Source organism: Haliaeetus albicilla, chromosome 2 (genome assembly GCF_947461875.1).
Source record: "Haliaeetus albicilla chromosome 2, bHalAlb1.1, whole genome shotgun sequence".
Taxonomy (NCBI): Eukaryota; Metazoa; Chordata; class Aves; order Accipitriformes; family Accipitridae; genus Haliaeetus; species Haliaeetus albicilla.
The window spans coordinates 65,588,969-65,615,633 of record NC_091484.1 but is presented as its reverse complement, the minus strand read 5'-3'; the positions used below and the strand labels follow the sequence as shown (position 1 = coordinate 65,615,633).

General features: G+C 39.5%; 1 protein-coding gene across 16 annotated transcripts in view; it reads left to right on the top strand.

Annotated features, from left to right (window-relative positions):
• The window catches only part of PARD3 (par-3 family cell polarity regulator), a 462,771-nt gene that overhangs the window by 144,371 nt on the left and 291,735 nt on the right, over positions 1-26,665 (top strand). For all 16 annotated transcript variants that reach the window (XR_011323725.1, XM_069778120.1, XM_069778113.1 and 13 more), the window contains exon 3: positions 12,401-12,581. Coding sequence is in view for 15 of the 16 variants with exons in the window: in XM_069778120.1 (XP_069634221.1) it covers positions 12,401-12,581 (181 nt within the window). In the remaining variant the exon portion in view is untranslated. The remainder of the gene's footprint in view (positions 1-12,400; positions 12,582-26,665) is intronic.

Sequence of the window (26,665 nt, the reverse complement as noted above, 5' to 3'; positions counted from 1 at the left end):
TAGAAAACCTAAAGTTGTTTAGGAAGAACTGTAGTGTGGCAGTTTTGGGTTCCTCTCCCTTTCTAGACTATCAGATGTTATCTAATGGGTGTCTTTTGCTTAAGACCAGAGCTCCTTATCTGGCATAGATTCACGTAATAATTCTGGTGAGTCAAGTCCTCTGTGTCTGGAGGTTGCCAAAGGAAAGGACAACCTCCAAGGATCTCCTGCTACATGTTGCTTGCCATCAGACTGGTGCTGTTGGACTGTTACCTCTTATTCTTTGTTTTGTAAGTATAGTCCTAATGGACTGCAAGTTAAGTTGCATTGTTTTCACTATTGTTACATTTTAAAATAGTAAAACATTTTAGTCACAAGGGAACAATCACTCGTTTGCACTTCAGATTTTTTTTAGAGCCTTATTTAAAGAAGGTGAGGCATGAATTATTGCCTAATGTGCTGATTATTTTTGTCATTATGCACAAAATGAAGAATATTGTTATTGTTGTTTTAAAGTGCCAGAGGTAAATGTCTCTCTCTCTGACGTTTTTTAATACTAGACAATGAAGTTAGTTAAAAAAAATAAAAATAAAAAAATCCCCATCTCGCTGTTTTTAAGACCTCTGAAAAGTTTCTTGGGGGGAAACAAGCAAGTGTTACACGAAAGGCAAAAGGTACACAGAGTTTTATCTTTTGAACAGACCTTGACGTTGATTTAAAATAAGCCTAATTTAATAGGTATTGTATTGCACACCGAAGATAATTTAGGCTAATGTCAAGGACAAGTGTTATCTATTCCTTTGTTGTAGTGAGGTATTGAAATAATGAGTGGAACAGAAGGGAATCAGAAAATGTTTGAAGTTTTTCATCTGTGTCTCTAGATGGGTATTTTTAATCACATTCTCGGGGCTTTTGCATGCAAATTACACTGAACAGCACACACTATCTAAAATGAAGAGCTGTAATTTTCTTGAAGTTTAATAAGCTTGCAAAGATTGGCCTGTGCTTTAACTAACTAGGTACCTTTTTGTACCTCAGCTGAAATTAAAATCTTAGATTTTAAATGCTGCTGTTTTGATGCTGTAACTGAGGAATGGAAAGCCTGGTCCTTTTGGAAGTTTCTGAAACCATTTTTTTCTTGGTACTCAAGGGCTGCAACTCCCAATGACAGACGAGACAACTGTTAAGATTTAATACATCTTTATTTCAGCAATATATCTTGCTGTGTGACACCAGCCCCTCTAATAACCCAGTGTCTGGATTACTTACTGCATAGCGTCACTGCTTAACTGCTGACCTCTGTGGCAGAAATAAAATACTGAACTCCTGTATTGTCCGTGCTGTTGACTTGGAAATCTGCTGACCTGCAGAGTCATCCCATAGCCACAAGCTCAGCTGCATGGAGAACAGTTAGGGTATCTTTTTGAGCCTTGTCCTCTTAGAAAAGGAGGCAGACTTTTATAGCACACTCTAAAAATGTAAAATTGCTTCTAAAGTAATATTAACAACATTGTCCTCAGTGTGGTTTGCATACATTCATTTATGCTGAGGGATCGAAAAAGGAGGAGATGAAATTGGCTTATTCATGTGCTCAGATGTGTCCCTGTTAGTTTCCAAGCATAGCATTCCCTCTTCTGATACCATGCTTTCTCTACACACCTCTTTAAAGCCAGGATAGTTATATTTTCTTCCTATTTCTTTTCGAAATGAGGTAAGGAGATACCATGGTAAATCATATATTGTAGTAATTTTGCAGAGTCTGCCCTTAGCCTTGAACAAGAGGGCTGTTTTTACAAAGGGATTTTGGAAGAAATCTTTTCAGTATAAATTGAGGATTTAAGGAAATAACAGGGTAGCATTATACTCTGTATGCTTTCAAAGGAAGAGTCAGTGAAGGAACAACCAATTACAAAAATCCCATGATAAAAAACCTGTGATTGAAAAACTTTCTAATTTAGGACAGAGATATTTTCCCCAGCTGTTATCATAGCCCAAATGAGCATGGAATTAAGCATTTTGGTACCTGCTGCGTGGAGGGACTGTAGCAACTGAGGAAAGCAAACTTCTCTCTTAAGTGTAATATCTTCATTTTTGCTGAGAAGCATCAAAGAAAAAAAAAAGATTGTTTAAGAGAAATTGGGATGTTCTTCTCTATTCTTGCACTCTCATTTTAGCAGTAGTTTTGTGTTTAGTTGCAAGCTCTGGAATCTCTTATCCCATAATCTTAATCAAACCACTTTTGCAGTGAGATGCATCTGCAGTGTTTCTGCTTTTTTGGATTTTGCACGGCTGATCCCACCCTCCTAGAGATCAGAGTGCAGCGATGGCACTGCCCACTCTTTTGCCAGGGCATAGCTTAACAGCTGTGGGTACCAGTGCTGATTAATGCATTCAGTCATTATCTCCATTGAGAAGGCTGGGATCAGTAGCTAATTCATACTGCTGGTGGAGCCTTCCTTAGCATGGTTAAAGTTAACAGCAGAAATACAGCACTCAGGAGCATGAGTTAATGTAAGGAACTGGAGCTTCTACCTGTTCCTGGCCCAGGTGATTATGCCCTACCAAAAAGAAACCCACCTACTGGCATCTATGTCCTTCTCCCCATGTCTGTAAGGTTCATGATATGTAGACTGCTTCTTCTTTTCTTTCTGCCAGCAATGCCTTTTGGCCATGTAGGACAGGGCTGCTGGGTCGTCTGCCTGTAGGAGATAACAAATGTAGATGTTTTCTTTGGCCATGGAAGTTAGCTGGTGATGAAGTCCAAGATCCAGCTCTGGTGTTGGACTTGCTGTGTCCATGCAGCAGGTTTGGCCGGGTGAGCAGGTCGGAAGGACTTTGCAGGATAATCAGTTTGTGGGTGCTTGTTTTGGGTTTGTGTGGTGGGGTTTTGGTAGTGGTGGAGGGGCTGCCGGGGTGTCTCCTGTGAGGAGCTGCTGGAAGCTTCCCCGGCTCCAAGCCGGACCCGCCTCTGGCCCAGGCCAACCCCATCGGTGACGGCGGTAGCGCCTCTGGGAGAACAGAGTTAAGAAGGGGAACCTGCAGCAGGGGAGGAGATGGGAATGTGAGGGGAACCCCTTATGTAGACACTAAGGTCAGTGAAGGAGCGTGCAGGGGTGCACTGTAGGAGGGGATGCCCCTGCAGCCCGTGGTGAGACGGCAGGCTGTCCCCCCAGCCCAGGGAGGGGAGTGGGAGAGCAGATGCCTGCCTGCAGCCCGGGGAGAGGACTCACGTTGGAGAAGTTCGTGAAGGACTGTCTCCCGTGGGAGGGACCCCACACCGGAGCAGGGGACGGCTGAGGAGTCCTGCGCCTGAGGAGGAAGGAGCGGCAGAGACAACCTGTGAGGAACTGACCCCAACCCCCATTCCCCATCCCCCTGCATCGCTGTGGGGGGGAGGTAGAGAAAAGCAGGAGTGGATTTGAGCTGGGAAGGAGGGAGGGGTGGGGGGAAGGCATTTTAAGATCTGGTTTTACTTCCCATTATCCTTGTTTTGATTTGATTGGCAGTAAATTAAATTGATTTTGTTCTTTCCCCAAGTTGAGCCTGTCTTCTGCCTGTGAGCATAAGTGGTGAGTGATCCCTCCCTGTCCTTGTCTTGACCCACGAGTTTTTCTTTATATTTTCTCCTCCTCATTGCACTGGGGTGGGCGGGGGGAGCAGTGAGTGAGCAGCTTCGTGGTGCTTTGTTACCGGCTGGGCCTAAACCGCAACACTGCTCTGTATGTACCTGTGATTGTTGGGCCGCACACGTGGGCTGGCGGCTCGAGTCTCGTTCAGTACGTTATGCAGAAGTGGTATGTCTGGTGTATTCAAGGTCTGAGGTCATGAAAAAGCAAATCCAGCCAACCTGACAGGCAGCTCAGTGGCAGCTACCTCTAATAGCCCTCGTAATACTTACACATTGCTCAGTTATTGTCTTATTTCTTGGTCTAAACCTCAGCCTGACTTAACCCATGGAGGTCAAGTAGAGACCAATTCAGACAGAACCTACACAAACTACTTTCCAGGGTGCCATAGTCATGCTTGCTTTTAGTCTGTTGCTCACCAGTAGAGGGGAGAAGGGAGAAAAAGTCTTTAAAATCTATGTAATATTAAACTAATATGTTTTAAATATTTTAAAGTTTTAACTATATTTTAAATATATTTAAAAGTCTGGGAAATTACAGGATAGTACCTAAAACTGCATTTAATTCCTACTGGGAGAAGATTAGATTGCAATTTAATATTGGTTCTAGAATTTCTCAGATCAAAGTGCCGTAGGAAATGAATAATCAAAAGCAATGTTATAATAAAAAGCTTGTATATTTACTTCAGAATCGTTTCTTAGATTTAAAGAATCATGAAAGCAGAAGATTTTTAAACTACCTGTAAAATTAAAGTGTCCTTTGAATCAATAGATGAGTTCTTATCTTGCAAATATGATTTAACTTGCCATGTTATGTTGAGCTTCGAAAGCAAAGAGTGTTTACTTAGTCAGCAGATTTGAGAATGACTTTCGAAGAGATGTGTGATGTATTTTCCACCAGTGGTTATTTTATATCATGGGGTTTTGAGGGGACAGATTATGTTCAGCAAAGGCAAATGCAGAGTCCTGCGTAAGGGCTGGAATAACCCCACGCATCAGTGTGGGCTGGGGACCCACTGCCCGGGTGGGAGCAGGCCTGGTGGACAACCTGATGAACGTGAGTCAGCAGTGTGTCCTTGTGGTAAAGACGACTGGCTCCATCCTGGGCTATATGAGTGAGCCTGTAGCCAGCAGGTTGAGAAGTGACTATTTCTCTATTCTTCTGGAGTATTTTGGCCTCCTCAGTACAAGCAAGACATTACCATGATGGCCCAGCCAGAGGCCACCACGGTGAATTTGGGGGGGGTGGAAACCATCACAGGGAAAGGGAGGCCTTCAGGGGTGCTGTATGGCTGTGCGGTTGCCTAAGGCACAGCATTCTTGGTATAGCTGCCCTCTATCAGGTGTGGCAAAGATGGAGCTACTTTTCTCTGAGGTGCACCGTAGTAGTGTGAGGGACAACAGGCACAAGTTGCAACTTGTTGAAATTTCAACTTGATATGGGGGGGGGAGTGGGAATCTTAAAACCAGGAGTGGTCAAACACTTGGAGAGATTGCCTAGAGGGGTTGTGGAGTGTCCATCCTCAGGGTTATTCAAAACACAACTAGATGTGGCCCTGAGCAACCTCCTCTCACTGACCCTGGTTTGAACAGGGTCTTGGACTAGATGATCTCCAGAGGTGCCTTCCAGTTCAGGTTATTCTGTGATTCCATGTGAGCTTACACTTCTGTATAATCCACAGAAGATCTAATACAAAGTGTTAATTTGGTAGTAGAATGTGACCCTTAATATGTCCTTATTCTTCCCAAAGCAATAACACAGTAAAGTTATTACGAGACTATTGGTTGTTTGGCTCCCTTCTAGCTACATTACTTTGAAAAGTTGTTATGAAAAGCTAGTTCTGGCTTCATGACTGAAGCTGATTAATGAGGACAGGTAAAGATTTTATTGAAATTATAAAGGTTTGGTTTTTGTATTACAGTTTGTCTAAAATTAAAACTGTGCTTGCCCCTTTTCTCCTTTTAAAATGCTGGGTGATCTGTAAGTCTGTTGAGGGGACACTCAGGTTGCACATATAGCACAGAATGCTTCTAAGATGCTGCTATTTTTGCCAACTGTTTTTTTTTTTTTATATCTGTGGGCAGTATTGCATTATTTGTGAAAATGTCCATTTTTTTTTTTCTGTATTTCCTCTTAGTGGTTCATTGAAACAGTAGTTATATTTAAATAGGTTTTTAATGAGCCATGTAGAAAAGTGAAGCTCAAGGAATAATAAGAATTTGGGTCTGCCATGAGGCTAGTAAAGTCAGTTCAGTCATCAGAAAGCCTACAAATTGATTTCATATTTAGTCTGTTTCATATCTGAATGATAATTGACTACTCCTGTGCTAATTATTTTCCCAAATTTATGGTTTTTTGCCTCTTATACTTGTCTGTTCATTCACAAGCAACTTATATTTCAGGATATTTTGGAGTCTGAGGTGCCATATAGCTGAAATTTGATTTACTGCTGGGCCGTATTAAACAAATACTCTGTAGTTCTGCATTGTAACATGGACTGAGTAATACGCAGACTGCTTTGTGTACACGTGGTTTTTGCCAACCCTATAAATCTGCTCATATCCTCTTGCAGTTTACTTTGGTTGTGCTCATTGCAGAGGATGTGCGTAGTCAGTTCTGTGGTTGCTATGCAGGTGCATTGTACAGGCTTGTTTAAGACTGGAAAAGTCTTTTTGCAGAGGAAAGGATGCCAGTGATGCTCATGTTTTAAATTTTCTGTCAGCCTCCTCCGTGTCCTCTTTCCAGATACTTGCTGCACATGTCTGAAAGTGTATGGCAGTGCTCTGAGAGTGATTGAAATCTCTCACATCAGCAGATCATCAGGTGGCTGTCAGAAAGTGTGTGCAGACAGAGACCTATACATTGGGACTGCAGGACAGGGCTGGGCTTAACCCTCTGGCATCAGGTTTTAAAGAAAATGCTTGAAGCAGCTGTTTTAGGTGGAGATATGTTGGCAAGGCTAATTTAGATTTTAGAATCTCATTTGGACCATCAAAATCTCTCTCTTCAAGGACCAAAGTCTCCTGTGAAAAAGTTATTTAGTTCATTTATTAAAAATAAACTGAGAATCAGAATCCTTGCCAATGTGGGTGCCTCACCAGAGGTGGGTGTTGAGCTGCTCTGTCACTTGGAGCTGCTACAGAAGAGCTGTGCTCACTATTCTGCTGGAAGCACAAAAATAATCACTTGTGTGAAAGGCAGTTTTGTACACAAATGGCCATCCTGCAGGAGACGTGCAGCATAAATGCCAGAAGACCATAGCAGCTGTGAAAGAGAAGACCACATCTGGAAGTTGTTGTATGGGCCAGGAGGGGAAGGGCATGGTTCAGCCAGGGGAATCGAGACACTTCTGGTTGCTCAACAGATCAACTACTGAGCAATTGGTCACTGAACAGCGGAACAAATTGGGAATGTCCTTGTATGAAATTATCTGATAAGTGTCCTTCTGGTGAGAAGAAACCAGATATTTAAAATGGCTCCTAATCATTAAAAAAGATAAGTGATTTCAGTTTCATTCTGAATTAAAAAGAGTGGACAAGAAGTGCAGAGGATGCGAAAACCAGAGGATCACTTGCTATCTTTCTAGCGTGAGAATAGAGCTGTAATCCTAACTGATGTTAAAATAAGTCTGAAATCATTACTGGTGCCTACACATGAGGCAGTATCAGATTCTTCAATAAATCTTACAAAAGAGTTAACAAATTTTGGACAGATACTTAGGAATATGCAAAATTCAAGTGATCTTTTTGACATCTTACTTGTCATAGTGGGGGAAAAATACAGGAAGAATTTCTAGCTTTATGAGTTTCTGTGAAGTGAAGGATTTCTGGTTTTGTGCTAGAGAGAGATAACCCGATTGCACCATTTGATAGTGATGAATTGTTTTATATGGTCTTAGTACTTAATGAAAATGTAAACAACCATTGCTAGTGCGAATAGTTTTTTAATCCAGTTAATTAACATTCAAGTACTTAATCTAATCTATTAATTGAGAATGCATATGTGTTTACTAATTTTTAATTACCTTAGAATAGATGGAAATTGTAATAATTAATGTTGGAATGCAGACTGCTGCTGCTGTGTCAATATTAAAATAAATCGGTCTTCTTGCTTTTTATTTATTTAAGCAAATATAATCTGGTTAGTATGATATGTTAATTCCCAGACAGAGCAATAGAGAAGCTCATCCTGGTATATCTTTCAGAAAGAACTAAAGGTTGGAGTGTAATTAGTTCTGTACAACATAGTGCTGTGGGAAGTTGGTCAGATGTGCTATAGAGGGCTGAATGCAGTGATCTGCTGGAATGCCTTCCTCCTATCTGAAAGCCAAAGGCGTCTCAGTAAAACTTTGTTTTGGTATCTCAGGCTGTAGAATCATTTCTTTGTAAGTCATTTGCTTGGTGAAGCTAGTATCTTTAGCAAAAAGAATTGAATTATGTTGCTCCCCCTTCTTTTTCTGTTTGCTGTAGAAAGAGTCTTTATGAGTCAAAAGAGAAGAGAGTCAAGTTAGTGGCTGGTTTTTAAACCATACTCCTGTATTTTTTTTGGTCTTCGGAGGATGATGGTAGCAATAAAAAAACCCCTCCTCTTAAAATATACTAAAGATCAAAAGTACGCTTTTTACCACTGGGGTAATTGTTGAGTTTTACTGCAGTTCTTTGTATTGCTGTTGGTCACACTGAATGTTGTTGCTTTTTTAAAAAAAAAGTTGTATCTTTTGTTGATCATTCGTATAAGATTACTTATATTTCTTGTGCTGGAGTTTAAAAAATAGGAGTATTTTAGTTCATGCATATTAGCCTTTCGATGGCTTACTCTAATTCCATTGATGAAATGGAATGAACCTTTTCATAAGTTGTGATCTGAACAAAGCTGCTGTCTTTATATTTGAAAGTGCTACTGAATATCTGAAACTTCATTTTTCTTGAAAAACTAGTATATGCTTACACTGGGGACCAAATTCTTATCTTGTTCAAGCTGATGATTCTTCCTGTGCTGGCTTACATTGATGAAGGATGTGGATCTGTATTGAAACCTCATTTCTGTTGTTTTTGCCATATTATAATTGGAAATGTAAACATGCCAGTCTAAATTAAGCCTATCATTTAATAAATTTGTTATGGGAAGACAAAGTGATTTGTTGCTACTTGATTTTACTTCCCATTTTCAGATTTTTTGTTCAGTGATTGGAAAATGCAAATAGTGTGTCCTATTACCCTGGGTAACTAAAACTGCTATAACCTATTTAACCATATTTTCACATCTTCGATGCATTCAAGCTCAGGTCCCATGGAATGGGGGGTGGATATAACTTATTATAACTACTGCTATTATTATTTATTTATTACTTTACGACTTACTAATAATATTTTATTACTATTGTTGATATTTGGTCTTTGGCTCTCTCTTTTTTTTTTTTGTTTTAGAAAAGGGATTTAAATAAGCCAAATGTCTCCAATTTTTACTGATTTTTTGTGGAATATCTTTTAAAGAGCTAGTAGTGATCTAATATTGAACAGCTAAGCTGTTTTCTTCTTTCTTCGTGCATTGTTATGGTTTGTTCAGCCCTTCTGCTGATCCCTTCTGCATAAGAATGGATGGTATGGTGAGTTTCTCTCACCGCAAGTGATGAGATCTAAAACTGAAGGACAGGGAACAGGAGGCACAGCTCATGTCGGGTATTGGAAGTAATCATAGAGTGGTTCTGGAAAGGAGTATGCAGTTCCTTGCATTTGAAAACCGGCGCTGTGCATGGTTATGGTAATTTCAGTAACTTTTTTTTTTTTTAAAGTAAGAAATAAAAAGGTCAACATGGAGGCAGTCTCCCTACAGTAAAGATTATGTTGCTTCCAGGAAAGATAGTCATCTTTGTTTTCTACTCTCTTTGTAAATCTGATATTTAAAGCCTAGCAAAATACCATAGATTTACCATTGACTTTAAGGCTGATAAAAGCTGGTCTAGTAATCTGCGTTCCATGCTTTGCCAAATTAAAAACATCTCTTTGGCCTTTAAACAAGACTGGCATCTCACTGACAGGCCATTTGTTTCCCTGGCATTGAGCAGTGTTTACTGCTTTGGATTCCTGCAGCAAAGGATTCTTTGTAGGTCCAGTGACCTACTACAGCTTCTTTCTAAGTAGCTGTAAGGTGTCTCTTCAGATATTTTTTGTTTTGTTTCTTGTTCCTGCAAAGATGGTAGTTGAGGTGTGATTTCTGGGCTTCCAGAGATAAAAAAGTATAATTCCTTTCATAGAAGAATTTCCTTTAATTAAATAAAATGTGTTGGGAGAAATCAGAAATGAATTCTTGATATCAGAATACAGTGGAAGATGTTTTGGCTGTCCTTGTTTCCTATGAGCTCATCATCTGCAGAGTGGCATACCAAGCTCTGGAAATCAAGATCCAACACTGTTTATTCACGTTAAGTCTTCCAGTCCCAAAGACTTTCTAGTTCATTATGAGGAACGAGTGTACCTTTGTAACATTGTTTTACAATGAACTTCCTAACCTGCATTCCTAACGCTAATTAGATTTGGAGAAGACTAACATGGCTTGTGTTTCTTCACATGTTGTATGCAAAAATGTTACAACTTGGTATGCTTTTTAATGGAACTGAAGCCTTTTGAAGGTTTGATGCTGTCAAAACGGTGAATAACTGCAAAAGTATGTAAGATCAAAAGCTAAGCTTTGAAATGAGAAACATGGTTTTTAGATGTTCTGAAGTCATAGGTTGTAGACTGTCTGGAATAGGCAAAAAGCTGGAGGCAACTTGAAGTAGAACATACATATATAGAGATTTATATGCACGTACCTTTTTACATATATATATAATATATATAAAATACTTGCAGCAGCATACATTGAGTAATATTTTTCAATCAGCCTCAAGGGAACAGAATGTCATTGGGGGATTTATCTTGATACATGCCATGCAAAGGAGATAAAAGGTTTGATATTTCATGCCTAGAATTCTTAAATCATTGTTTGTGTTTTGTTCTAATACCTTACACATCTTCACTTGTGGATTAATTTATTTTCAGTTAATGGAGATTGGTAATTAGCTTGTTATAAAACATAGTAAAAGTGTTATGAGTAAAGTGTGCTTCTTTTGAGAAATATGCTTCAATTTTTCTAAGCATTGGTATTTCACAATGTGTTAGAAAATTAAATTTCCAATACTCTTGAGCTACTGACATTTTAGGTGTTGTCACGTCTCTTTTTTTGTATAGACTTCTCAAGCACAAAATAATGAATTGTATGTTAAAAACACATTCTAGCTGTCTGCAAGTGCAGCCTCGTTTTCCTTCTGCTCCCTGCCTTTCAAATAGCACTGGAGAGCATGGGCTTTTTACCCATTACCAGTTCATTCCTTCTGTTTTGTGCATGCCAGAGCCGAAACTTGCATTAGGTATGGAATTACTGGCAGAAGTTTGCTATTCTCTGCAGTTTCAAAACTATGTGTTAAAAAAAAAAGTTAATGCCTGAAAGTACTTTGAAAAGCTGAATTCCCAAATGGTTTCCTCTTGGGCTTACGGTTGCGTTTTTAATTTTTTTTACTGATGTTTGTGTAAGTTAGATTTGAATAAAGGGACTAATATTAAAATCTGAAGGATGAGATGATGTCAAATTCACTTAAAAAAAAAAAAGAAAAAAGAAAATGACGTCTCCGATTCCTTTAGGTTATACGAAGTTTTAAGTGTTGTTCTAAAAAAATAAACAATTTGCAGAGATCAGCGTAGGTTTAAGTTGATTTGCTCCATTTACCCTACCAATTTGGACAGAAGAATTTAATGCTTTCTTGGAAATGTCTTTCAGCTGTTACATTATAGATTAATTTATAGGCTGCAGAATGCTGTTACCCATAAAACTTTTTTACCCATCTTGAAAATTAAGTTCTAAAATCAAATGTGTATAAGAGCTGGCCTTTTCTCTTTCACTAGGTCACCAAAGATAAATTGGGATAAATTAGTTATTTCAAATAAAAGCATTTATTTGCAGTGGAAAAAATATCTCAGATTTACCAAAAACCACCATGATGTTTTTCCTATTTCCCTTGCAACAGTGAACACAGATTTAGTAAATCTTTATTAAATTAGTGACTTGGCTAAGTTTCAAATTGAGTTCTTAGGCTTGTCTTGGAGAAGCTGATTGCAAACAAATAGGGAAGTATATCTGTAACTTTGACAAAAGAAATTTTGCAAGGGAAGCCCCTAACTTAAATTATATTAATAGATAATAAATTAATAGGTGACAGATTAATAGATGATAACTTGTAGTGATTATAACACTTCCAGGTGGCTTTGTATTTTGTCTATAGCTTTCAATGTGTATTAACGTAATTTCTTATTGTGTGTTTTTATTCTATGAAAATGTGGTTTTGCTCATGATTTAAGTTTGTAGTAATGATGCATATAGAGGTGTCAAAACACAAGTGATAAATTCCAGTGCGCAGCCATCGATTGGCACTTGAATAGTTTTCTGCATTGCTGGGTAAAATGACGTGATTTGCCAAGGAAGGTGCAACCCTTCCATTCCTGACTTGGTGCTGTTCATTCTGCGGTTTGCAGTGATGGGTTTCATGTCCCGCCAGAGCTGTTGACCCTTTGTACTATCCAATTAATGGCAGCCTTTCCTTGGGCTGATGATGTTGTGATCTGGGCATTGATCTGAGTCTCTGCTGATAGACATTTCTTGCTCCTTGGTGGGAAGAAATGATGAAATGCTGATCTACAATGGCACTTCGATGTTGCTGAAAGATTTTTTTTTTTAATAGTAGATTAAATTGTCATTTGCAGCTTGTAGCTGTGTTTGATGAGCAAGATCCACACCATGGAGGTGATGGCACCAGCGCCAGCTCGACAGGCACGCAAAGCCCGGAGATTTTTGGCAGTGAGCTTGGCTCCAATGCAGCATCGGCCTTTCAGCCTTACCAAGCGACAAGTGAAATTGAAGTCACTCCATCAGTCCTTCGTGCAAGTAAGTAAATGTCCTCGGTATCTTGACGTGTTTCATCTTAATTTACGAGGATGCCAAGTGCTGTTACCTATTCATGCTGCTGGTAAAATGATTCATTATCTGTCCTTATCGAAAGCTGATCGGAATTGAGAAACTGCGTAAATGCTTGTTGCATGCAAGTAAACAAACCTTTCTGTTTTAATAAATTATTTATAAACTGATTTTAGGAGCAATAAGCTCCTTCTGTGCTGCCAGTTTAAAATTGTCCTCACACTGAAATCACAGCAAAATTTCCAAATGCAGTTGCTGCACAGTGTAATTTTCAGTTTGCCGGTTTTGTTCCATTTAATGAAGAAAAGGCTAAAAAGAAACTAAAGATAAGAGCACTTTCTGCTGAACCTGTCAATGTTGCTAGGCTATGCTTGTCACCTTTCCATAAAAACACCTGCCGATACGTGCGTTTACTGTGTTGCAAAAATACGCTTCTTTAAAAAGCAGAACCAATAGCCAGGAACATCCCTTTATTTTGTTTATTTCAACATGGGGAACATTTGTTACAAAACCATGAAGCAGGAATTATATATCACATTTCTTGCTCAGGCAGGATCTTTGAATATTTCAGTTTACTAAGAAGAAAAATCACGCAACAAAATTTACTGTGTCATTTTCATTGTTGTTAAAAGTATCAAGCAAACAAGACAATGTTGGATAAAGCATCGTGCCCTCTTAGGTGTAGTGTCTATCATTTTGCTCACTGAACTTTTGAAGTAGTAACTCCACTCCAGAAAATTAGCAGTGGTTAGTATCAGTCAGTCCTTTGATATTCTACAGATAGAGTGTTTTAAACAATTATTTGTAATTCCCGAGAGATTACTTCTCTGTAGGTGTTCTCTTAATGGATAAAATCTGTGTTTAAGTAATCAGGTAAAATGCAAATGGAAAAGTTACCACACTATTAAGTTTGAGGGGTTTTGTACCAGAGTGTTTTCTATAAAATTAAGGGAACAACATTTAACAATTAGCTTACATAGACTTGAACGTGTATCCTTTGAAGCTCTAACTATGCTTCATTACAACACAGAATTAAATTAGGGAAAGGATTAATGGCAGAATAAAGAAGTATCCTGGAATTTCAGGACCCTTCCATTTTGCTGTCAGTAGCGTATGCCACAGCTAAATGCATATCTCATTTCCATGCATAAGCCAAAAAGCTGTCCTCCTGGGTTCTCAATTTAGCAGGGGTTAGGGCAGGCAAATACATACACATTTTCTCCTTAGTGTGCTTATCTGGTGTATTATATGATACATTGATGTTAGTGCATCAAAATCATATAGTGCAGACAAAATTCAGTGATACATTCAATGATATATTATCTTCAACGTTATTCTGGAAAATTCAGAGAATACTTAGCTAGTTCTTCATTGATTGCTAAAATGACCAAAAAGTGCTTTGAGAACCTACAGTACAAAGGTCTATAGAACTGCAGAAGACTTTTAAAACTATTGGTAAGAATTATAGCTCTTCTGATACTTTTTATAAAAGCACGCAAAAATAAAATATATGAAACAATTTGTCATAAATATGTTATCACAAATCAGATATGTTCTCTTATCTAGCTAATTCCTTTTTTATGTTGACAATTAAATATATTTTGTTTTTAAATGTTCCAAACCACAGGCTTAGAATCCCAGTCCAGTAATATTATCTCATATTAAAAATACCTATTTCAAGAATTTCATTTAAATATACATTGAAAATGGAAATAATATCCCTATTGTATTTCCTTTATAACTTGTGAAGTGAAGCATAGCATACAAATGGTATTCTCAGTATTTCAAATAATTATCTTCTTACTGTGTAAGTTCTATTCAGCAAATAAAACCCATCCAGTTTTGTGGTAGATGCAGATCCTGATTATTACATGTTGACAAGGTCATATATCTATTAATTGGATTGGAGATGGGATACAAAATTGCTGTAATTATTGTAATTTTCTAGCTAATTGCAGGGTTGGCGGTGAATATTTTACTTCTAACAAATGAAAAACAGTATTCCATCTGAAATTGGTTTATAGCATTTTAGACATTTTGTTTTACATCTCTGGTGCTTTTTGTTCGCAAGCTGGGCTCTGTTTCTCAGCAGTTCACTCGCGGAAGCGTAGCTTTGTGCCATTCTGCTACCGCTCACCTGCACCCGAGGGGTACGGAGCAGCCTCTCTTCAGAGGCAGAATCTCAGCGCAGTAGGCTGGGGCTTAAGGGCCTGCTGAGATTTTCGTCTCTTTGTTCTGGTTGCCATGCTACCCCTTTTGTTTGTTTATAGATCATGCCGTCGCTCCTCTCCCAGCAAGGGAAAGGTTAGCTAGATCAGGTCCAGCTGGAAAAGTAATATTCATCTGCATTCCCTCTTTTCCCATGCACAAACACAGCCTGTGCTTTGCACGTGGGGGGGTTGTGTCAAATTGAATCTTCCCATCTAAATGTGGAAACAAAAATAAGGCTGGCTCTGTACCCCCTATGTTGTTTTGCAATGTGAAAACACAATTCGATACAACCAGTTGATTTATTTATGTTTCTTATCTAGCTCTTTCTCTTTTACTGCTTTTCTGTTACCCAAGTTAAACTTCCTCTTGTGTTTCATCAGTTGAGCTACATTTTTTTTCTACGCGTACAGTACACAAGGCATTTTTTGTGTGTGCCTGCGTGCTTTCTGAGAAGAGGTTGGAAGCTCACTGCAGAAGATTGTTAAAGCAGACTGATGTTTATTCCCTGCTGAAATATAAACTGGAGGCGCAGGTGAAAATTGCCAAACCTAATGAGCAATTTGGCAGATAAGACAGGATGTCAGGCAGTGACAGTTCAGCAGCGGGTGCACTGCCTGTGAACCAAGTTGTTTGTTTCACAGTACTGCATTTAAATATTGTAAATAAAATCCCTTTCCAGCTACATGAGATATTGTGAAAAGGGTCATCTCTTTGTCTAGTTTTCCTTTTAAGTTTTTAGCTCTGTTAAATAGTCAAGGGTGGTCTTAGTTCTTGGTCTTGGTGTGATTATATGTTACAAGTCTCTCTGTTTCAGCAGTTATGGTTAAAAAAGCATTTTTAGTGTATAACATTATTTGGAGGGTTTAGAGGACTGATTTTTTTTTCTTTTTCTTTTTTTTCCTGGCCCAAAGTAGAGAAGAGTAAGGAGGCTGGGGGATCTTCCTTCTTTCTTTCTTTAGCCCTTTAATGGGAGGATACCGAGAAGATGAAGCCAGGCTCTTCTCACATGGGCACATTGTTGCTGGAGGCAACAAACACAAGTTGCAACAAGGAAAATGCCAGTTAGATATTAGGAAAACAATTTTTACCTTGAGAGCAAAACAGGCTGTTCAGTGAAATTATGGCATCTCCATCCTTGGAGGTGGACAGAACTTGTCTGAGCATGGCTCTGGGCAACCTGATCTAGCTGGTCCCGTTTTGTGTGGAGGGGTTGGACCAAATGACCTCCAGAGATCTTGTCCAACCTCTGAAGTTACCGTGTAATTCTATGACTTCAAATATCATTAACAAAATTAAAGTGTTTGCTTCTCGAAGCAGTTATTTTTAAAAGTAAATGATGTTAGTGAAATAGTTAGCAGACAGTTGTGCAAGCATGTTGTGCACTTACAGCTTAGTACAGTTTAGTATTGTGCTAGTTTGTGCCAGTGTGACACAGATCAGCTGACTGTGCCTTTTACAAGACTACTGCTTTTGTTTTCAGGATGTCTTTGGTAGGGGTGTCAGCTCCTTAAAAAGGAGATATGGGGTAATGGCAAGGTTCTTCTTAAAGGCTGGAGGGTGAGCAGCTCCTGGAAATGCTGGCCAGAGGAGTCTAAGAAATTATGAAGAGCTAGCTGGAAATGGTGCACTCCAGTGATGTATTTGCTCAAGTGATCTGTTTCATATATGTTAGTAGGACTCTTGGCATCAGTTTCATATTCTGGTCACAAAAGCGGATGGTGGGGAAAAAAAAAAGATCTAGATGAGAATGTTATGAAGTGAGTGCACAGCTGGCTGTGAAGATACACTAAAAGTGCAGAGGAGCAAAGTACTTACGGCAGCTTCACATCATTGTTTACCCAGCAGCGTGGCTGTTGCTCTAAGGTTCCCTGTGTGCATGTGTGTTCTTACCCTGCAATAAGTACAAGTTTATTCCTCAGGGGTAACAGCACGCATGCAGACTTTCACTGGAAATTCATTGATATATTAAAGTTAATGACCTTGCTTGCCTTTGAATTTGTGGATCTCTCTCTGCTTTCTGAGTAGTTTTTGGAAGTTCACTGGCAAATTAGTAGGATGTATCAAGTATAGTCCCTGAGGGCTCTCTTAGGTTAAGGACTATTCAGTATTTTAATAACTCTGAACTGGAATATAGAGTTTGCATAAAAACCTAAAATGGAATTTCAAGCACTTTGGATGTCAAGGTTTCAGTTCAGCATTCACTTCATACATTTATAAACTGCTTTGAAATCAGTGAGATGTGTGCAGTCACTGTATCTAGAAAGAAGAAAGTAATTTGCAAGGCAATACTAGTGAACAGCTAACTACACAGTACTGCAAGATGGATCTAGGCATTCTAGTGCATTATTATAGTGCATCCGGGCATTATGCTCTTCCATCAAAGGATCAAAGGCAAATGCTGTTGTGGGCTCACTGAAGTAGTTGTGAGCAGGAAAACTTAAGCTGGAGTGACCAGTTGTAGTGCCAGACTTGGGGAAATTGTAAACAAGTTGGAGAGAGCTGAAAGAGAGTAACAAAAGTAAGATGCTTTGGAGACTATGACCAAGCACTGGAAGGGCTGGTTTATTTAGTTAAGAGAATATAAAAACTGATAGGGTCCAAGTCTTTAACTGTATTTTTTTTTTTTGTCTCATTCTCCATGTCAGCTAAGAGAAGGGCAGTTGGCATTTCCTGGGAAAAAGCCATTTTTTTGTAACCTGTAAGTCTAAAAAATGTTTTTTACACCTCATGTAACAAGCAAATCTTTGTGGGAATGGTTCAGACGCCTGTACTGTGTGCTGCTGAGTGCTGTCCTGCACTGTGGTATAAGGTAGGAAGGCAACCAGCTGGCGGTGGCAGATCTGTCCTGTTCCTGGCTAAGCCATTGGATTGTTTGGTAACCACGGGTGAGCCGCTTCTTGTGTCCGTTGTAAATATGTATGTGTCTTTTCTTAGCATCTCACAGTTTGAGTGTTCAAAAAAATCCAATACTAAGCAAACCAGTTAAAGGTGTGAGCACAAAAATAAGTATGTGAATTTCAAGTACTTTAAAATTGCTGTTTTAAATATGGCACTTCGCTGATTTGATACAAGTATTTTTCTAGAGTCCCAAATGCATATTCTAAGAATGAATTTGTTAACATTTCTAAGTTCCTTTGTTTAAAGGTTTGGAGCATTGCATGTTAGCATGTTGGCAAAAAACTGCAGAGGTGAGTTCATATTTGTTCTGGTTTCAAAAGTGATGATGGTTTCAGCACTCTTTCCCACATACGGCCATTAGAAACTTTTTCATTCTTGTTTGTATCTCCTTGACTCCTTATTCAGCTGTGAGTCAGGATTATATATTGAAATAAAGTAATTTTCAAATGTCAAAGAACTACGGAAGCAAGAGATTAGAAGAGGGAGGAAGAGAAAGATGAGTTCATAAAACCCCAGATGTTTGGAGCTTTATCAGATGGAGTTACCTCTAGGGTTAAATAGCTGCTTACAAAGTGTAGAGAAGGTCATCCATGTTTATAATGAAAGATTATGGCTTTACAGGCAATGCTTGTTAAAGTCAGTGGGAGGTTTTTCACTAGCTCCACCAAGCTTTGGGTCAGGTTTGCTTTCCACAGTGAGTTTCCTCAGTCAGGAACTTTTGTCGGTGACCAGCCGGTGTTCAGGTGCCCATTGTTGCAGTGCAGTTCCAGGAATGAATTCCAGAAGATTTCCTAACCATCATTCCCACTTTTACTTCCTTGCCAGGTTCTCAGATGTTTCCTTTACCATGTTGGATAATATGAAAAGAACCTTGAACTGAGGCTTGCACCGAACTGTTGGCGGCTGAATAAGGAAGGTTTCTCATGCATCAGAGTTTAAGGAGAAGATTTAGCAAAGTCTGTTTCCTTACCTTCTGGTGCTCTTGCCGTTCAGGAATTCTCATTGCATTTATCCCTGTAGCTCTATAAAGGATGTGATTGTTTTAAAGCCAGAGTTATTGAATCAAAAAATCAGTACCAGGTGCTGCTTTCTTCCATGAGGATATATTTGTTCTTTCTACAGCACAGTTTTGACTTGAGTGATCTCCAGTTGGTGTTTTCTCCAAGCGTAGTGCTCTGCTGTTAATTTGGGATTGCTGAGCAGTTTAAAAACCATGTGTTTTTGATGAGGCCATGACACGTTTGTAAAAACAAATGGATTTTAAACTGCTTAAGTTTCTAAATTAACCTTTAATATCTTCAATCTTCTCAGTATACCATCAAGCAAAATACTGTAGCTTCTAGTAGGATTAAAAAATCCCTGAAACCAATAAAGTAAATAATTCTAGAATTTACTGGATTCTCTAGGGGAAACCTAAGTAATCATGGGGTATTTCAAGATGTGATTCCATATGGTGAGGGCTTCTATCTTTGAGTACTGATAATGGGCGGTAATAAAAATACAGTATTGTATCTGATACCTGGTGGTATTTTGTACCATAGCTACAGAATGTAGTACAAGAGAGATAATAAGGAAGGGTTATGAAGATCTGAAGTATTGAATTTGAATAGTTTAAGAAGTCAGGTTTGGATATTAGTCTAAATTTGACATCTTAAACAGATTTAATGATCACTTGAACAAGAAGCTATTATGGAAATCACAGCTGTATTCTGAGAATGTTTTGATAGGCATGTGGGTGGTGGTGGTATTGCTGGGTTTTATTTTCCCCTTCTTTAAATGAAAGGTAACTTTTTCCTTAAGGGAACTGTATTTTTATGTATACAAAAATGTTATGCCATTTTATCCAATCAAACATTACAGCGTAGCTGCTCAAGTCCGTTGTATTGTGATATCATGGGTTTAATCCCATTGTGATAAAGCTATTTGTTTATCGAAAGAGTTTGTGATCACACATTTATCAGTAAGTGTAATAGCTCTTTCTATAGATAATTTCTTGATTACTTCTCTATTTCTTGTTATTTCGTTGTAAGCAAACAAGAAGGAGCACAGTGAAGGCAAAAGAACATGAATCTGAAATGCGTAGGGAATACTTTTTCATGGTACAGACAGCCACCCTGTGAAATTTTTTACTTTATGGAGGCATATGTACCTATTACACTTTTTTTTATCCAACAGTTTCTAAAACCCTTGTGCAGTGTTTATAGGTACTTATTCTGAAATGTGATAAAACAGTATGCTTCAAGGCATCCTTAATATCCAGAACCACCAGTCTGCGAGAGTAACTTGTATCCTGGTTGTGTTTTGCTTTGCTTTGAGGCAACAGCATTCGTCTGGGAGGTGTGGGCGAGGTGTGTGGACTACTGACATAAATGACTTGCAGACAATTTACCAACAGGAGAGGATGTAGAGTTTGTCAAATGTACTTAATTAGTCACTCGGTCCTAAGCAGGATGTTCTTATATGAAGGGTGTTGTAGAGTTAGTGAAGAGTGTTGTGATGCTGGAGGCTCTGTGTCATACTCTCTGTAGGATTACCCTGTGTTCAATGCAACAGCTAGTGCATGCCCCATGCGTACCCTCCTCCGCCCCGTGGATATTTTTGACCACAAGCCCAAGGCTGTAAGTTGTTATACTTAAAGTATATCTTTAATTAGGCTAAACTTGGACTTCAGTGACAGCATTGTTGCTTGCTTTTGTTCTTAATTCGCAAGGGATCTTCTTGCTCCCTTCCTTATTGCATTCGCAGCATGTGCACTCATACACTCTTTTTTCAGACAGGGATGTGTTTTGGAGATAGATCATCTCTTTTGGTGATCACTGGGAAAAAGTTGCTTTAAATTCTGTGTCTTTGACATGTTCTTTTGAGGGGGATGAAACAGGGACAGATGGCTGCTAGTTGAATAGGCTTATTTTTTAGTTTGTTTTTTATTTACTCTCTCATGCACTGAAAAGGACTGAAAGATGATACAGAAATGAAGGAGTGGATGAGAAATAACTTTCCATTAATTTGTTGCCTTATTTCATGCTTTTAAAAAGATAAAATTTGTTCTTTCTCCCACCCATCTCTTGTTGTAAATCTTAAATGAATTGTGTAAGTAAGATAAGCTCCAGCTTCAGAAATGCTGTGGGTTCATGTTAGGGGCAGATTAAGCATTTAGAGTGAGAATCAAGCATATGTGTTTAGAAGAACTTTCCTCCACAGATTTTGGGCCCCAATAGCACTGGATGTCGTGGAGGTGACAAGCCTGGCTTGAGCCCATGAACCCGGTCTGAGCCGAGCCGAGGCACGAGCCCACCGCCCGCTCTCCTGCCGGCACAGCTCAGCGCAGCTCAGCGTCTCTGAGCAGTCCACAAGTAGGGCTCCCTTGTCTCCCCCTCTGTGACACTGTGGGAGCGGATGAGGTCCCCCTTTGTGACCCAAGAGCCACCCCGCTGGAGGGGCCTTCACCACCCGGGCTGATGCCAGAGCTTGGCTGTTTGGGATTGGAGGTGGATGTGAACTTGGGCTGTGTTCCGGTCTGTGTTTCTTGCCTCCGTTATGGATTTAGGTGATTAATTCTGTCAACATTTTTGGATTTACAGAAACTGGAAGTGATTGTATGTATGGGAAGGGAGTTGGGGACCATGTGAGTTTATGAACAAAAGCAAAAATGGTGCTTAGGTTAAGATAAATATTTGTACTACTACTTACATGCATACAGTAAAGGGCTGTACAAAGACAGCAATAGTGAGTGAGCCTTTGTGTTAGCTTCTGGAGACGCGCATGAGTTGGGGACTAGGCTTCTCAAAGCAAACTTTGATCAACCGTTAAAACCTTATCCCGAGGGGTTGGATTTGATTCAGCTCTCAGTACAGCAGTGCTCACAACTGGAAGTAAAACTGGGACTCTTTTGGCAATTGCTGGGCAACAGCTGATTCAGAGCAGACACAATGGATGAAGTTAATATCAACAGACTTCAAGTTCTGCATCTGAGCTAAATACTTGAGGCAGTCCAGTTTCTCATTCCTGGAGAGGAATGGACACCTTTAGGGTGAGTTCCTCTGACCTGTTTTACTGGCTAATCTCCATTGATGGGAGAGAAACAGAGTTGACCAGTTCTGAAATACATGTCTGTGGATCCCCTTCTGCATGTGATTTACCTCACACCATAAAAGTAAATTTTTATATGGAAGATTTTTTTTCTTTATCAAGTAGGATGTTGCCTTTGTTGCCTTAAAATTGGTCATTTTGATATTTGGAAGAGAAGGGCTAAGTGGTGTTTTACAAAGCCAACGGCTTCTCAATTTGACCCACAGAGGAATTTTACATGGTTCTAGGAAGTTCCTACACAGCCATAATTATGCTTGGGAAGTGTATTTGGGTCACGGACAGTATGTCATGAATGCAGATAGTCCCATGTTATCTTTTTTTCAGAGTAAAACTGAATATGAGAAACTTCTATGGAATTTCATGGTTAAACCAACAGTGTCATCTGCCTTGTGTCTGACATTGGTTTCTAGTCACCTTATGTGGTACTGCTCCCAAATTGGTAAACCACTGCAAAGAGGCAGCTGTACTTTTTCTTGCCACACGTTCTGAAACCTCGAAGCATAACAGGTCATGCCATGCGGCACTGAAAAGCCAGCCTAAATCTGGGGGAGCAAGCATGATGTGGAGTTAATAAGCACTGAAGGACTTTGAGTTGCCTTTATAGTTCTACACAGTTGAGTGCCTGTGTACCCCATTCCCTCACACATCATGCAGTGTCTGGGTGTTATGGCCATCCTGCCCTTACTGCTGTTCAGGGCATCGCGGCTTCCCATCGGCATGGGAGAAGAAAGCTCTTTGTATACATGCTCAGCCTCTGAGTGGGTGGCTGGGGAAAGGAGCCATCCCTCGAATACAGGCTATTAAAGTAAATGCCTTTGCAGGTTTGCAAACTTAATAATGGTGAGCAACAACTGCTGAGACTGTTTCAAATGAAATAAATAACATTTGAAGCAATGCTAGCATTTTTAGTAGATTATAAAAGAATAGAATTATGTTCACCAGTTTCTGACAAGTTAGAGAATGGACACATATGCCTTGTTAACCAGCCCTATGCAATATACAAATTAATCTTTCAGTGATTTTTTGGTAAGTCCTCTCTTGATCTCTCTGCTTTTGGGCTTTTTGGAACCAAAACCTCAGAAATGTTTTCTCTGTATGAAAGCTTTCTCCACCAAATATAAAAATGATGTTCGCTGCTTCTATTCCAACCCATTTTAAGCTCTGATGTTTAAGGCCTTCATTAGATGACAGAGGGATTTTAGGTCAAGCACTGCCTGATTTTCACGATGATTTCCATCTGAAGGGTCTTGCATAGTGAAGTCTCTTCATGTTTTATTTAAAATTTTAGTTGGGCTCTTGACTTATGGAAAAATAAATAAAAATGAAGGGCTTACTAGGAGTGCTGCAGTGAAAAAATTATGGAACTGCTTTTTCAAATGAACTGCGTGACATTTATCCGTGAGAAATATCCATTAAGTGAGTGAATAAAGTTACTGCTCTAGTTTGACATAGTAGGCAATATTTCTGTGAGTTTTGTACCTGTAGATGATTTACCTCTACCTCTGTTTTAAGTTCACCTTTAAAGTAATAAAACATAAGTGGCCAAAGGCTTCCCGTAATCCTGCTTTCCCATAGCTCTTTGCTATGTTGCTTAAAACATAACATTACAGTGAAATAAGTATTTTCACTTCGTCCACCCATAAGGGTAGGGGGAAATCTGTTTGCAGTTATTGCTGGTACTGAGATAGTATTTCTAGTTTGCACTTTGGCAGTGAACAGCGGTGCGGGATGTGTAGCTGAAGGCTTGGGGAGAGGGTCTCTGCCGGAGCAGTGGCTCAGTGGTGAGCAGGGCTGTCTCAGGGACCCAGAGAAGGAGGAGGAAGAAGAGGAGGAGAAGCTGCATGTAAGCAGTAATGGAGGGAAGGAGGAGAAAACTGAACTGTTTAAAAACCTAGCCCCCAAAAAGCAAAGGATGAAAAAGCTACAGTGAAACTGCAGCTACAAATATGTATGGATGTTTGTTTATTACAGCTTGGTCTGCGTATTTCTTGTGTTAGCTGAAGAGTTTACCCGAAATTGTGTGTGTCTGTTGGCAGTTCATCTATGCAGTAGTACGTTGTGGTGGCAGCAAATCCAGAAAGCGCGTGGAAGATGAGAGTACCAAAAAAGTGCATGCTTGAGCTGTGTCCTCGGTGGTGCTGGGAGCGAGCAGTTGGACTCCCGAGGGTGCAGACAGCGGCTTTGTTGCATGGCAGTGGGGCGGCTGTGCCCGGGAGCATGCCCCGGAGCATGCCCCAGACTGCAGGCAGGGGACCGGTGCTCGGGCAGTGGGCGCTTTGCCGAGGTCGGACCCCGCAGTCTTCTCGTTGCGGCATGCGGACAGCCGGGTACAGGCCCAGCGGGATGAGCTCGCAGAGGAGCGCAGTGCGTGCACGTGTAGACTTGTCTGTGCTTTTATATTAGAATTTCCTTAAAGTTCTCAATGGCTGCGAATTCAGGGCAGTATTGTAATACTGATATTTATGCGCTATTTACCTGGTGTGACTGCTGGTGTACAAGCAAGTTTCTAGGAGTCTTACTTCATTCTGCCTTTTACCAGAATGATTTTGTGGATGTGGATGTGAATTCTTTGCATGGGATTCCTATTACGAGCTGAATTGAATATTCAATTACTCCTCAAAGCCTTGAGGCTGTACATCAACTTCACTCATACTGAGCAATTTGTGCTGTGCTGTATGTGCCGTGTACCGGCTTCAGTTTCTGAATTCTCCCAGGGCTAGGATTTTGCTCTGTTCCTTTCCATTTTTCTTTTTCAAAGTCGGAATGTTTTACTAAGGGTGAAAAATATTTTTAATGAAGTATTTTAATTTGTTCTCATGTTATGGGCATGTGTTCCCCCCCTTCCCTCATCTAGGTTTCACCAGATGTTTTAAATATTTTCTGAGTACATGTGCTTCCAAGGTTTTTCTGCAAATCCAGTCGTGTTTAACGGGCACTGAGTCCTTGTGAATCAACGTCGTGTTTTTCTCTACTTTATGCCTCCCAGATCTGGCAGATGTCTTGAGTTCTAGGACAAGAGATTTTCAGTGTTTTCTGTATGAAAGCAGATAAGATTTGTACATAGTTAGAATTTCCTCAGAAAGGAACAGAGTTTCAGACCTCTGCGGGAGGAAGGCATTTCATTTAGCATGTTTTACAGAATTTAGTAAGTTTAGTAAGTAATTAAATCCAATAATGCATCTTATGCTGTATCAAAAGTGATGGCTTTTGTAAGGAAACTTGTATTTGTTCTTCGCTTTTCCTCCTTTTTTTTAACTTAAGTGAGTGGCATATGTGACATGTAAAGAAAATATGGTGTTTGCTTAATCTTACCTTGGAAAAAGTTCTTGATCTTAAATTCATAGTTTTAGCAAGATGGATGGTAATTTTCACTCACAGATACATGTGCTTAATTCAGAGTTTAATTTTCACCTTGACCAGCCAAATTAAATGTATTTTTTTCATTTTAACCATAACTATTTTCTTACTTTTTTCACTTGCACTGCAATATAAATTGTTTGTTCTGTGTTTCCTTACTTCCTCACTATTTTTTCTGTCATTTGCTTTAAGACACCTGAAGGGTCATTTATAGCAATGAAAAGTGAGGAAATGTCAAAGATAGGGCTGCTGATCAAGGCTCTTCGTGTGCTCTGCGATTTCTGTCTGTGGTTATCAAGCTGCAGAACATGAGATGCTCAGCATGTGTGACAGGGATGAGGCTTTAACCCAAGAGGAGGTTAGGTGGTGACTTGATGTGCCTTCCTTCTGTTTCCATTTGCTGACTTCCAGATTGAGAACCCAGTGCAGCTGGGTTAACCTGATGCCTTGTGGAAATTTTAGAAAGGAGACAACTACTTCATATCAGCCCGTGATCAGAAACAGAGGGAGAAAGGAAAAGAGAAGGCATGAAGAATTTGAAGAATTAAAGAACAAAGAAGCATGGATCAGAAAAGGAAAAAAAAAAAAAAAAGGAGGAGCTAGTGGCAAGGAATGTTTACCTCCCTGGCGACAAATGAAAATACTTAACTGTTTCCTTGATGTTACTTTGCCATATAAACAATTACCCTAGGAGCCATGTAAATGATGTATGTTTATGAGAGAGAAGTGAGTAGGTTTCTTTCTGCTGCCCCCCTCTCTCCCTTTCTCTTTGCAAAACAATCTATAGAATCTGAGACCTGGTCCATGCCAGCAACTGCAAAAAAAAGTTAGACATGAAAAGGAAGGCTAATCCCACATGATTACACTTTTGTTATTTCTCAAGTGTTAATCACAAAATGAAAAATGGTATTGTGTGTAATCTTAGATTTGTATAAGTGCATGATGACATTTTGAATTACCTTTCCTGAAACATAAACTGTGGATGTCTCAGCCGTAGAAGACATTCACTGAATTGCAGAGCTTTAAAAATGACAGTCCTGAGGCTTTGATGGATTCTCTGTCTCTTGAAGTCTTGAAATTAAAGTCAATATTTTTCTGTATTTCCAGCAGAAGTTAAAAGACTAAATGCAGACATTATTGCACAGTGTACCTGGGCTTATATAGGTGTTTGACAGGATGATCACAGGGTGTCTTCAGGATTTGAGTTATGAGGCTTGTTTGGAGTCTTGCTGTAGTGCTGCATTGTGCGTAGTGAATGATTCTTCCCATACTTGGACTTGTGCTTTTCGCATTTAACATTCTTCTGTGTTTGTTTTCTTAACATTCTTAACTCTTTCCCCTTGTTTACGGTGTCCATTCCAGCCAGTTCTGTAGTCTCCCCATCCCATCTGCCACAGCCTGTCTTTCCCTAGCTATGCTGCTTGTAATATCCTTATCTCCTGCAAACCCTCCAGCAACCTGGTTTCTCATTCATCCATACCCTGTTTTGTTTGTAGGTG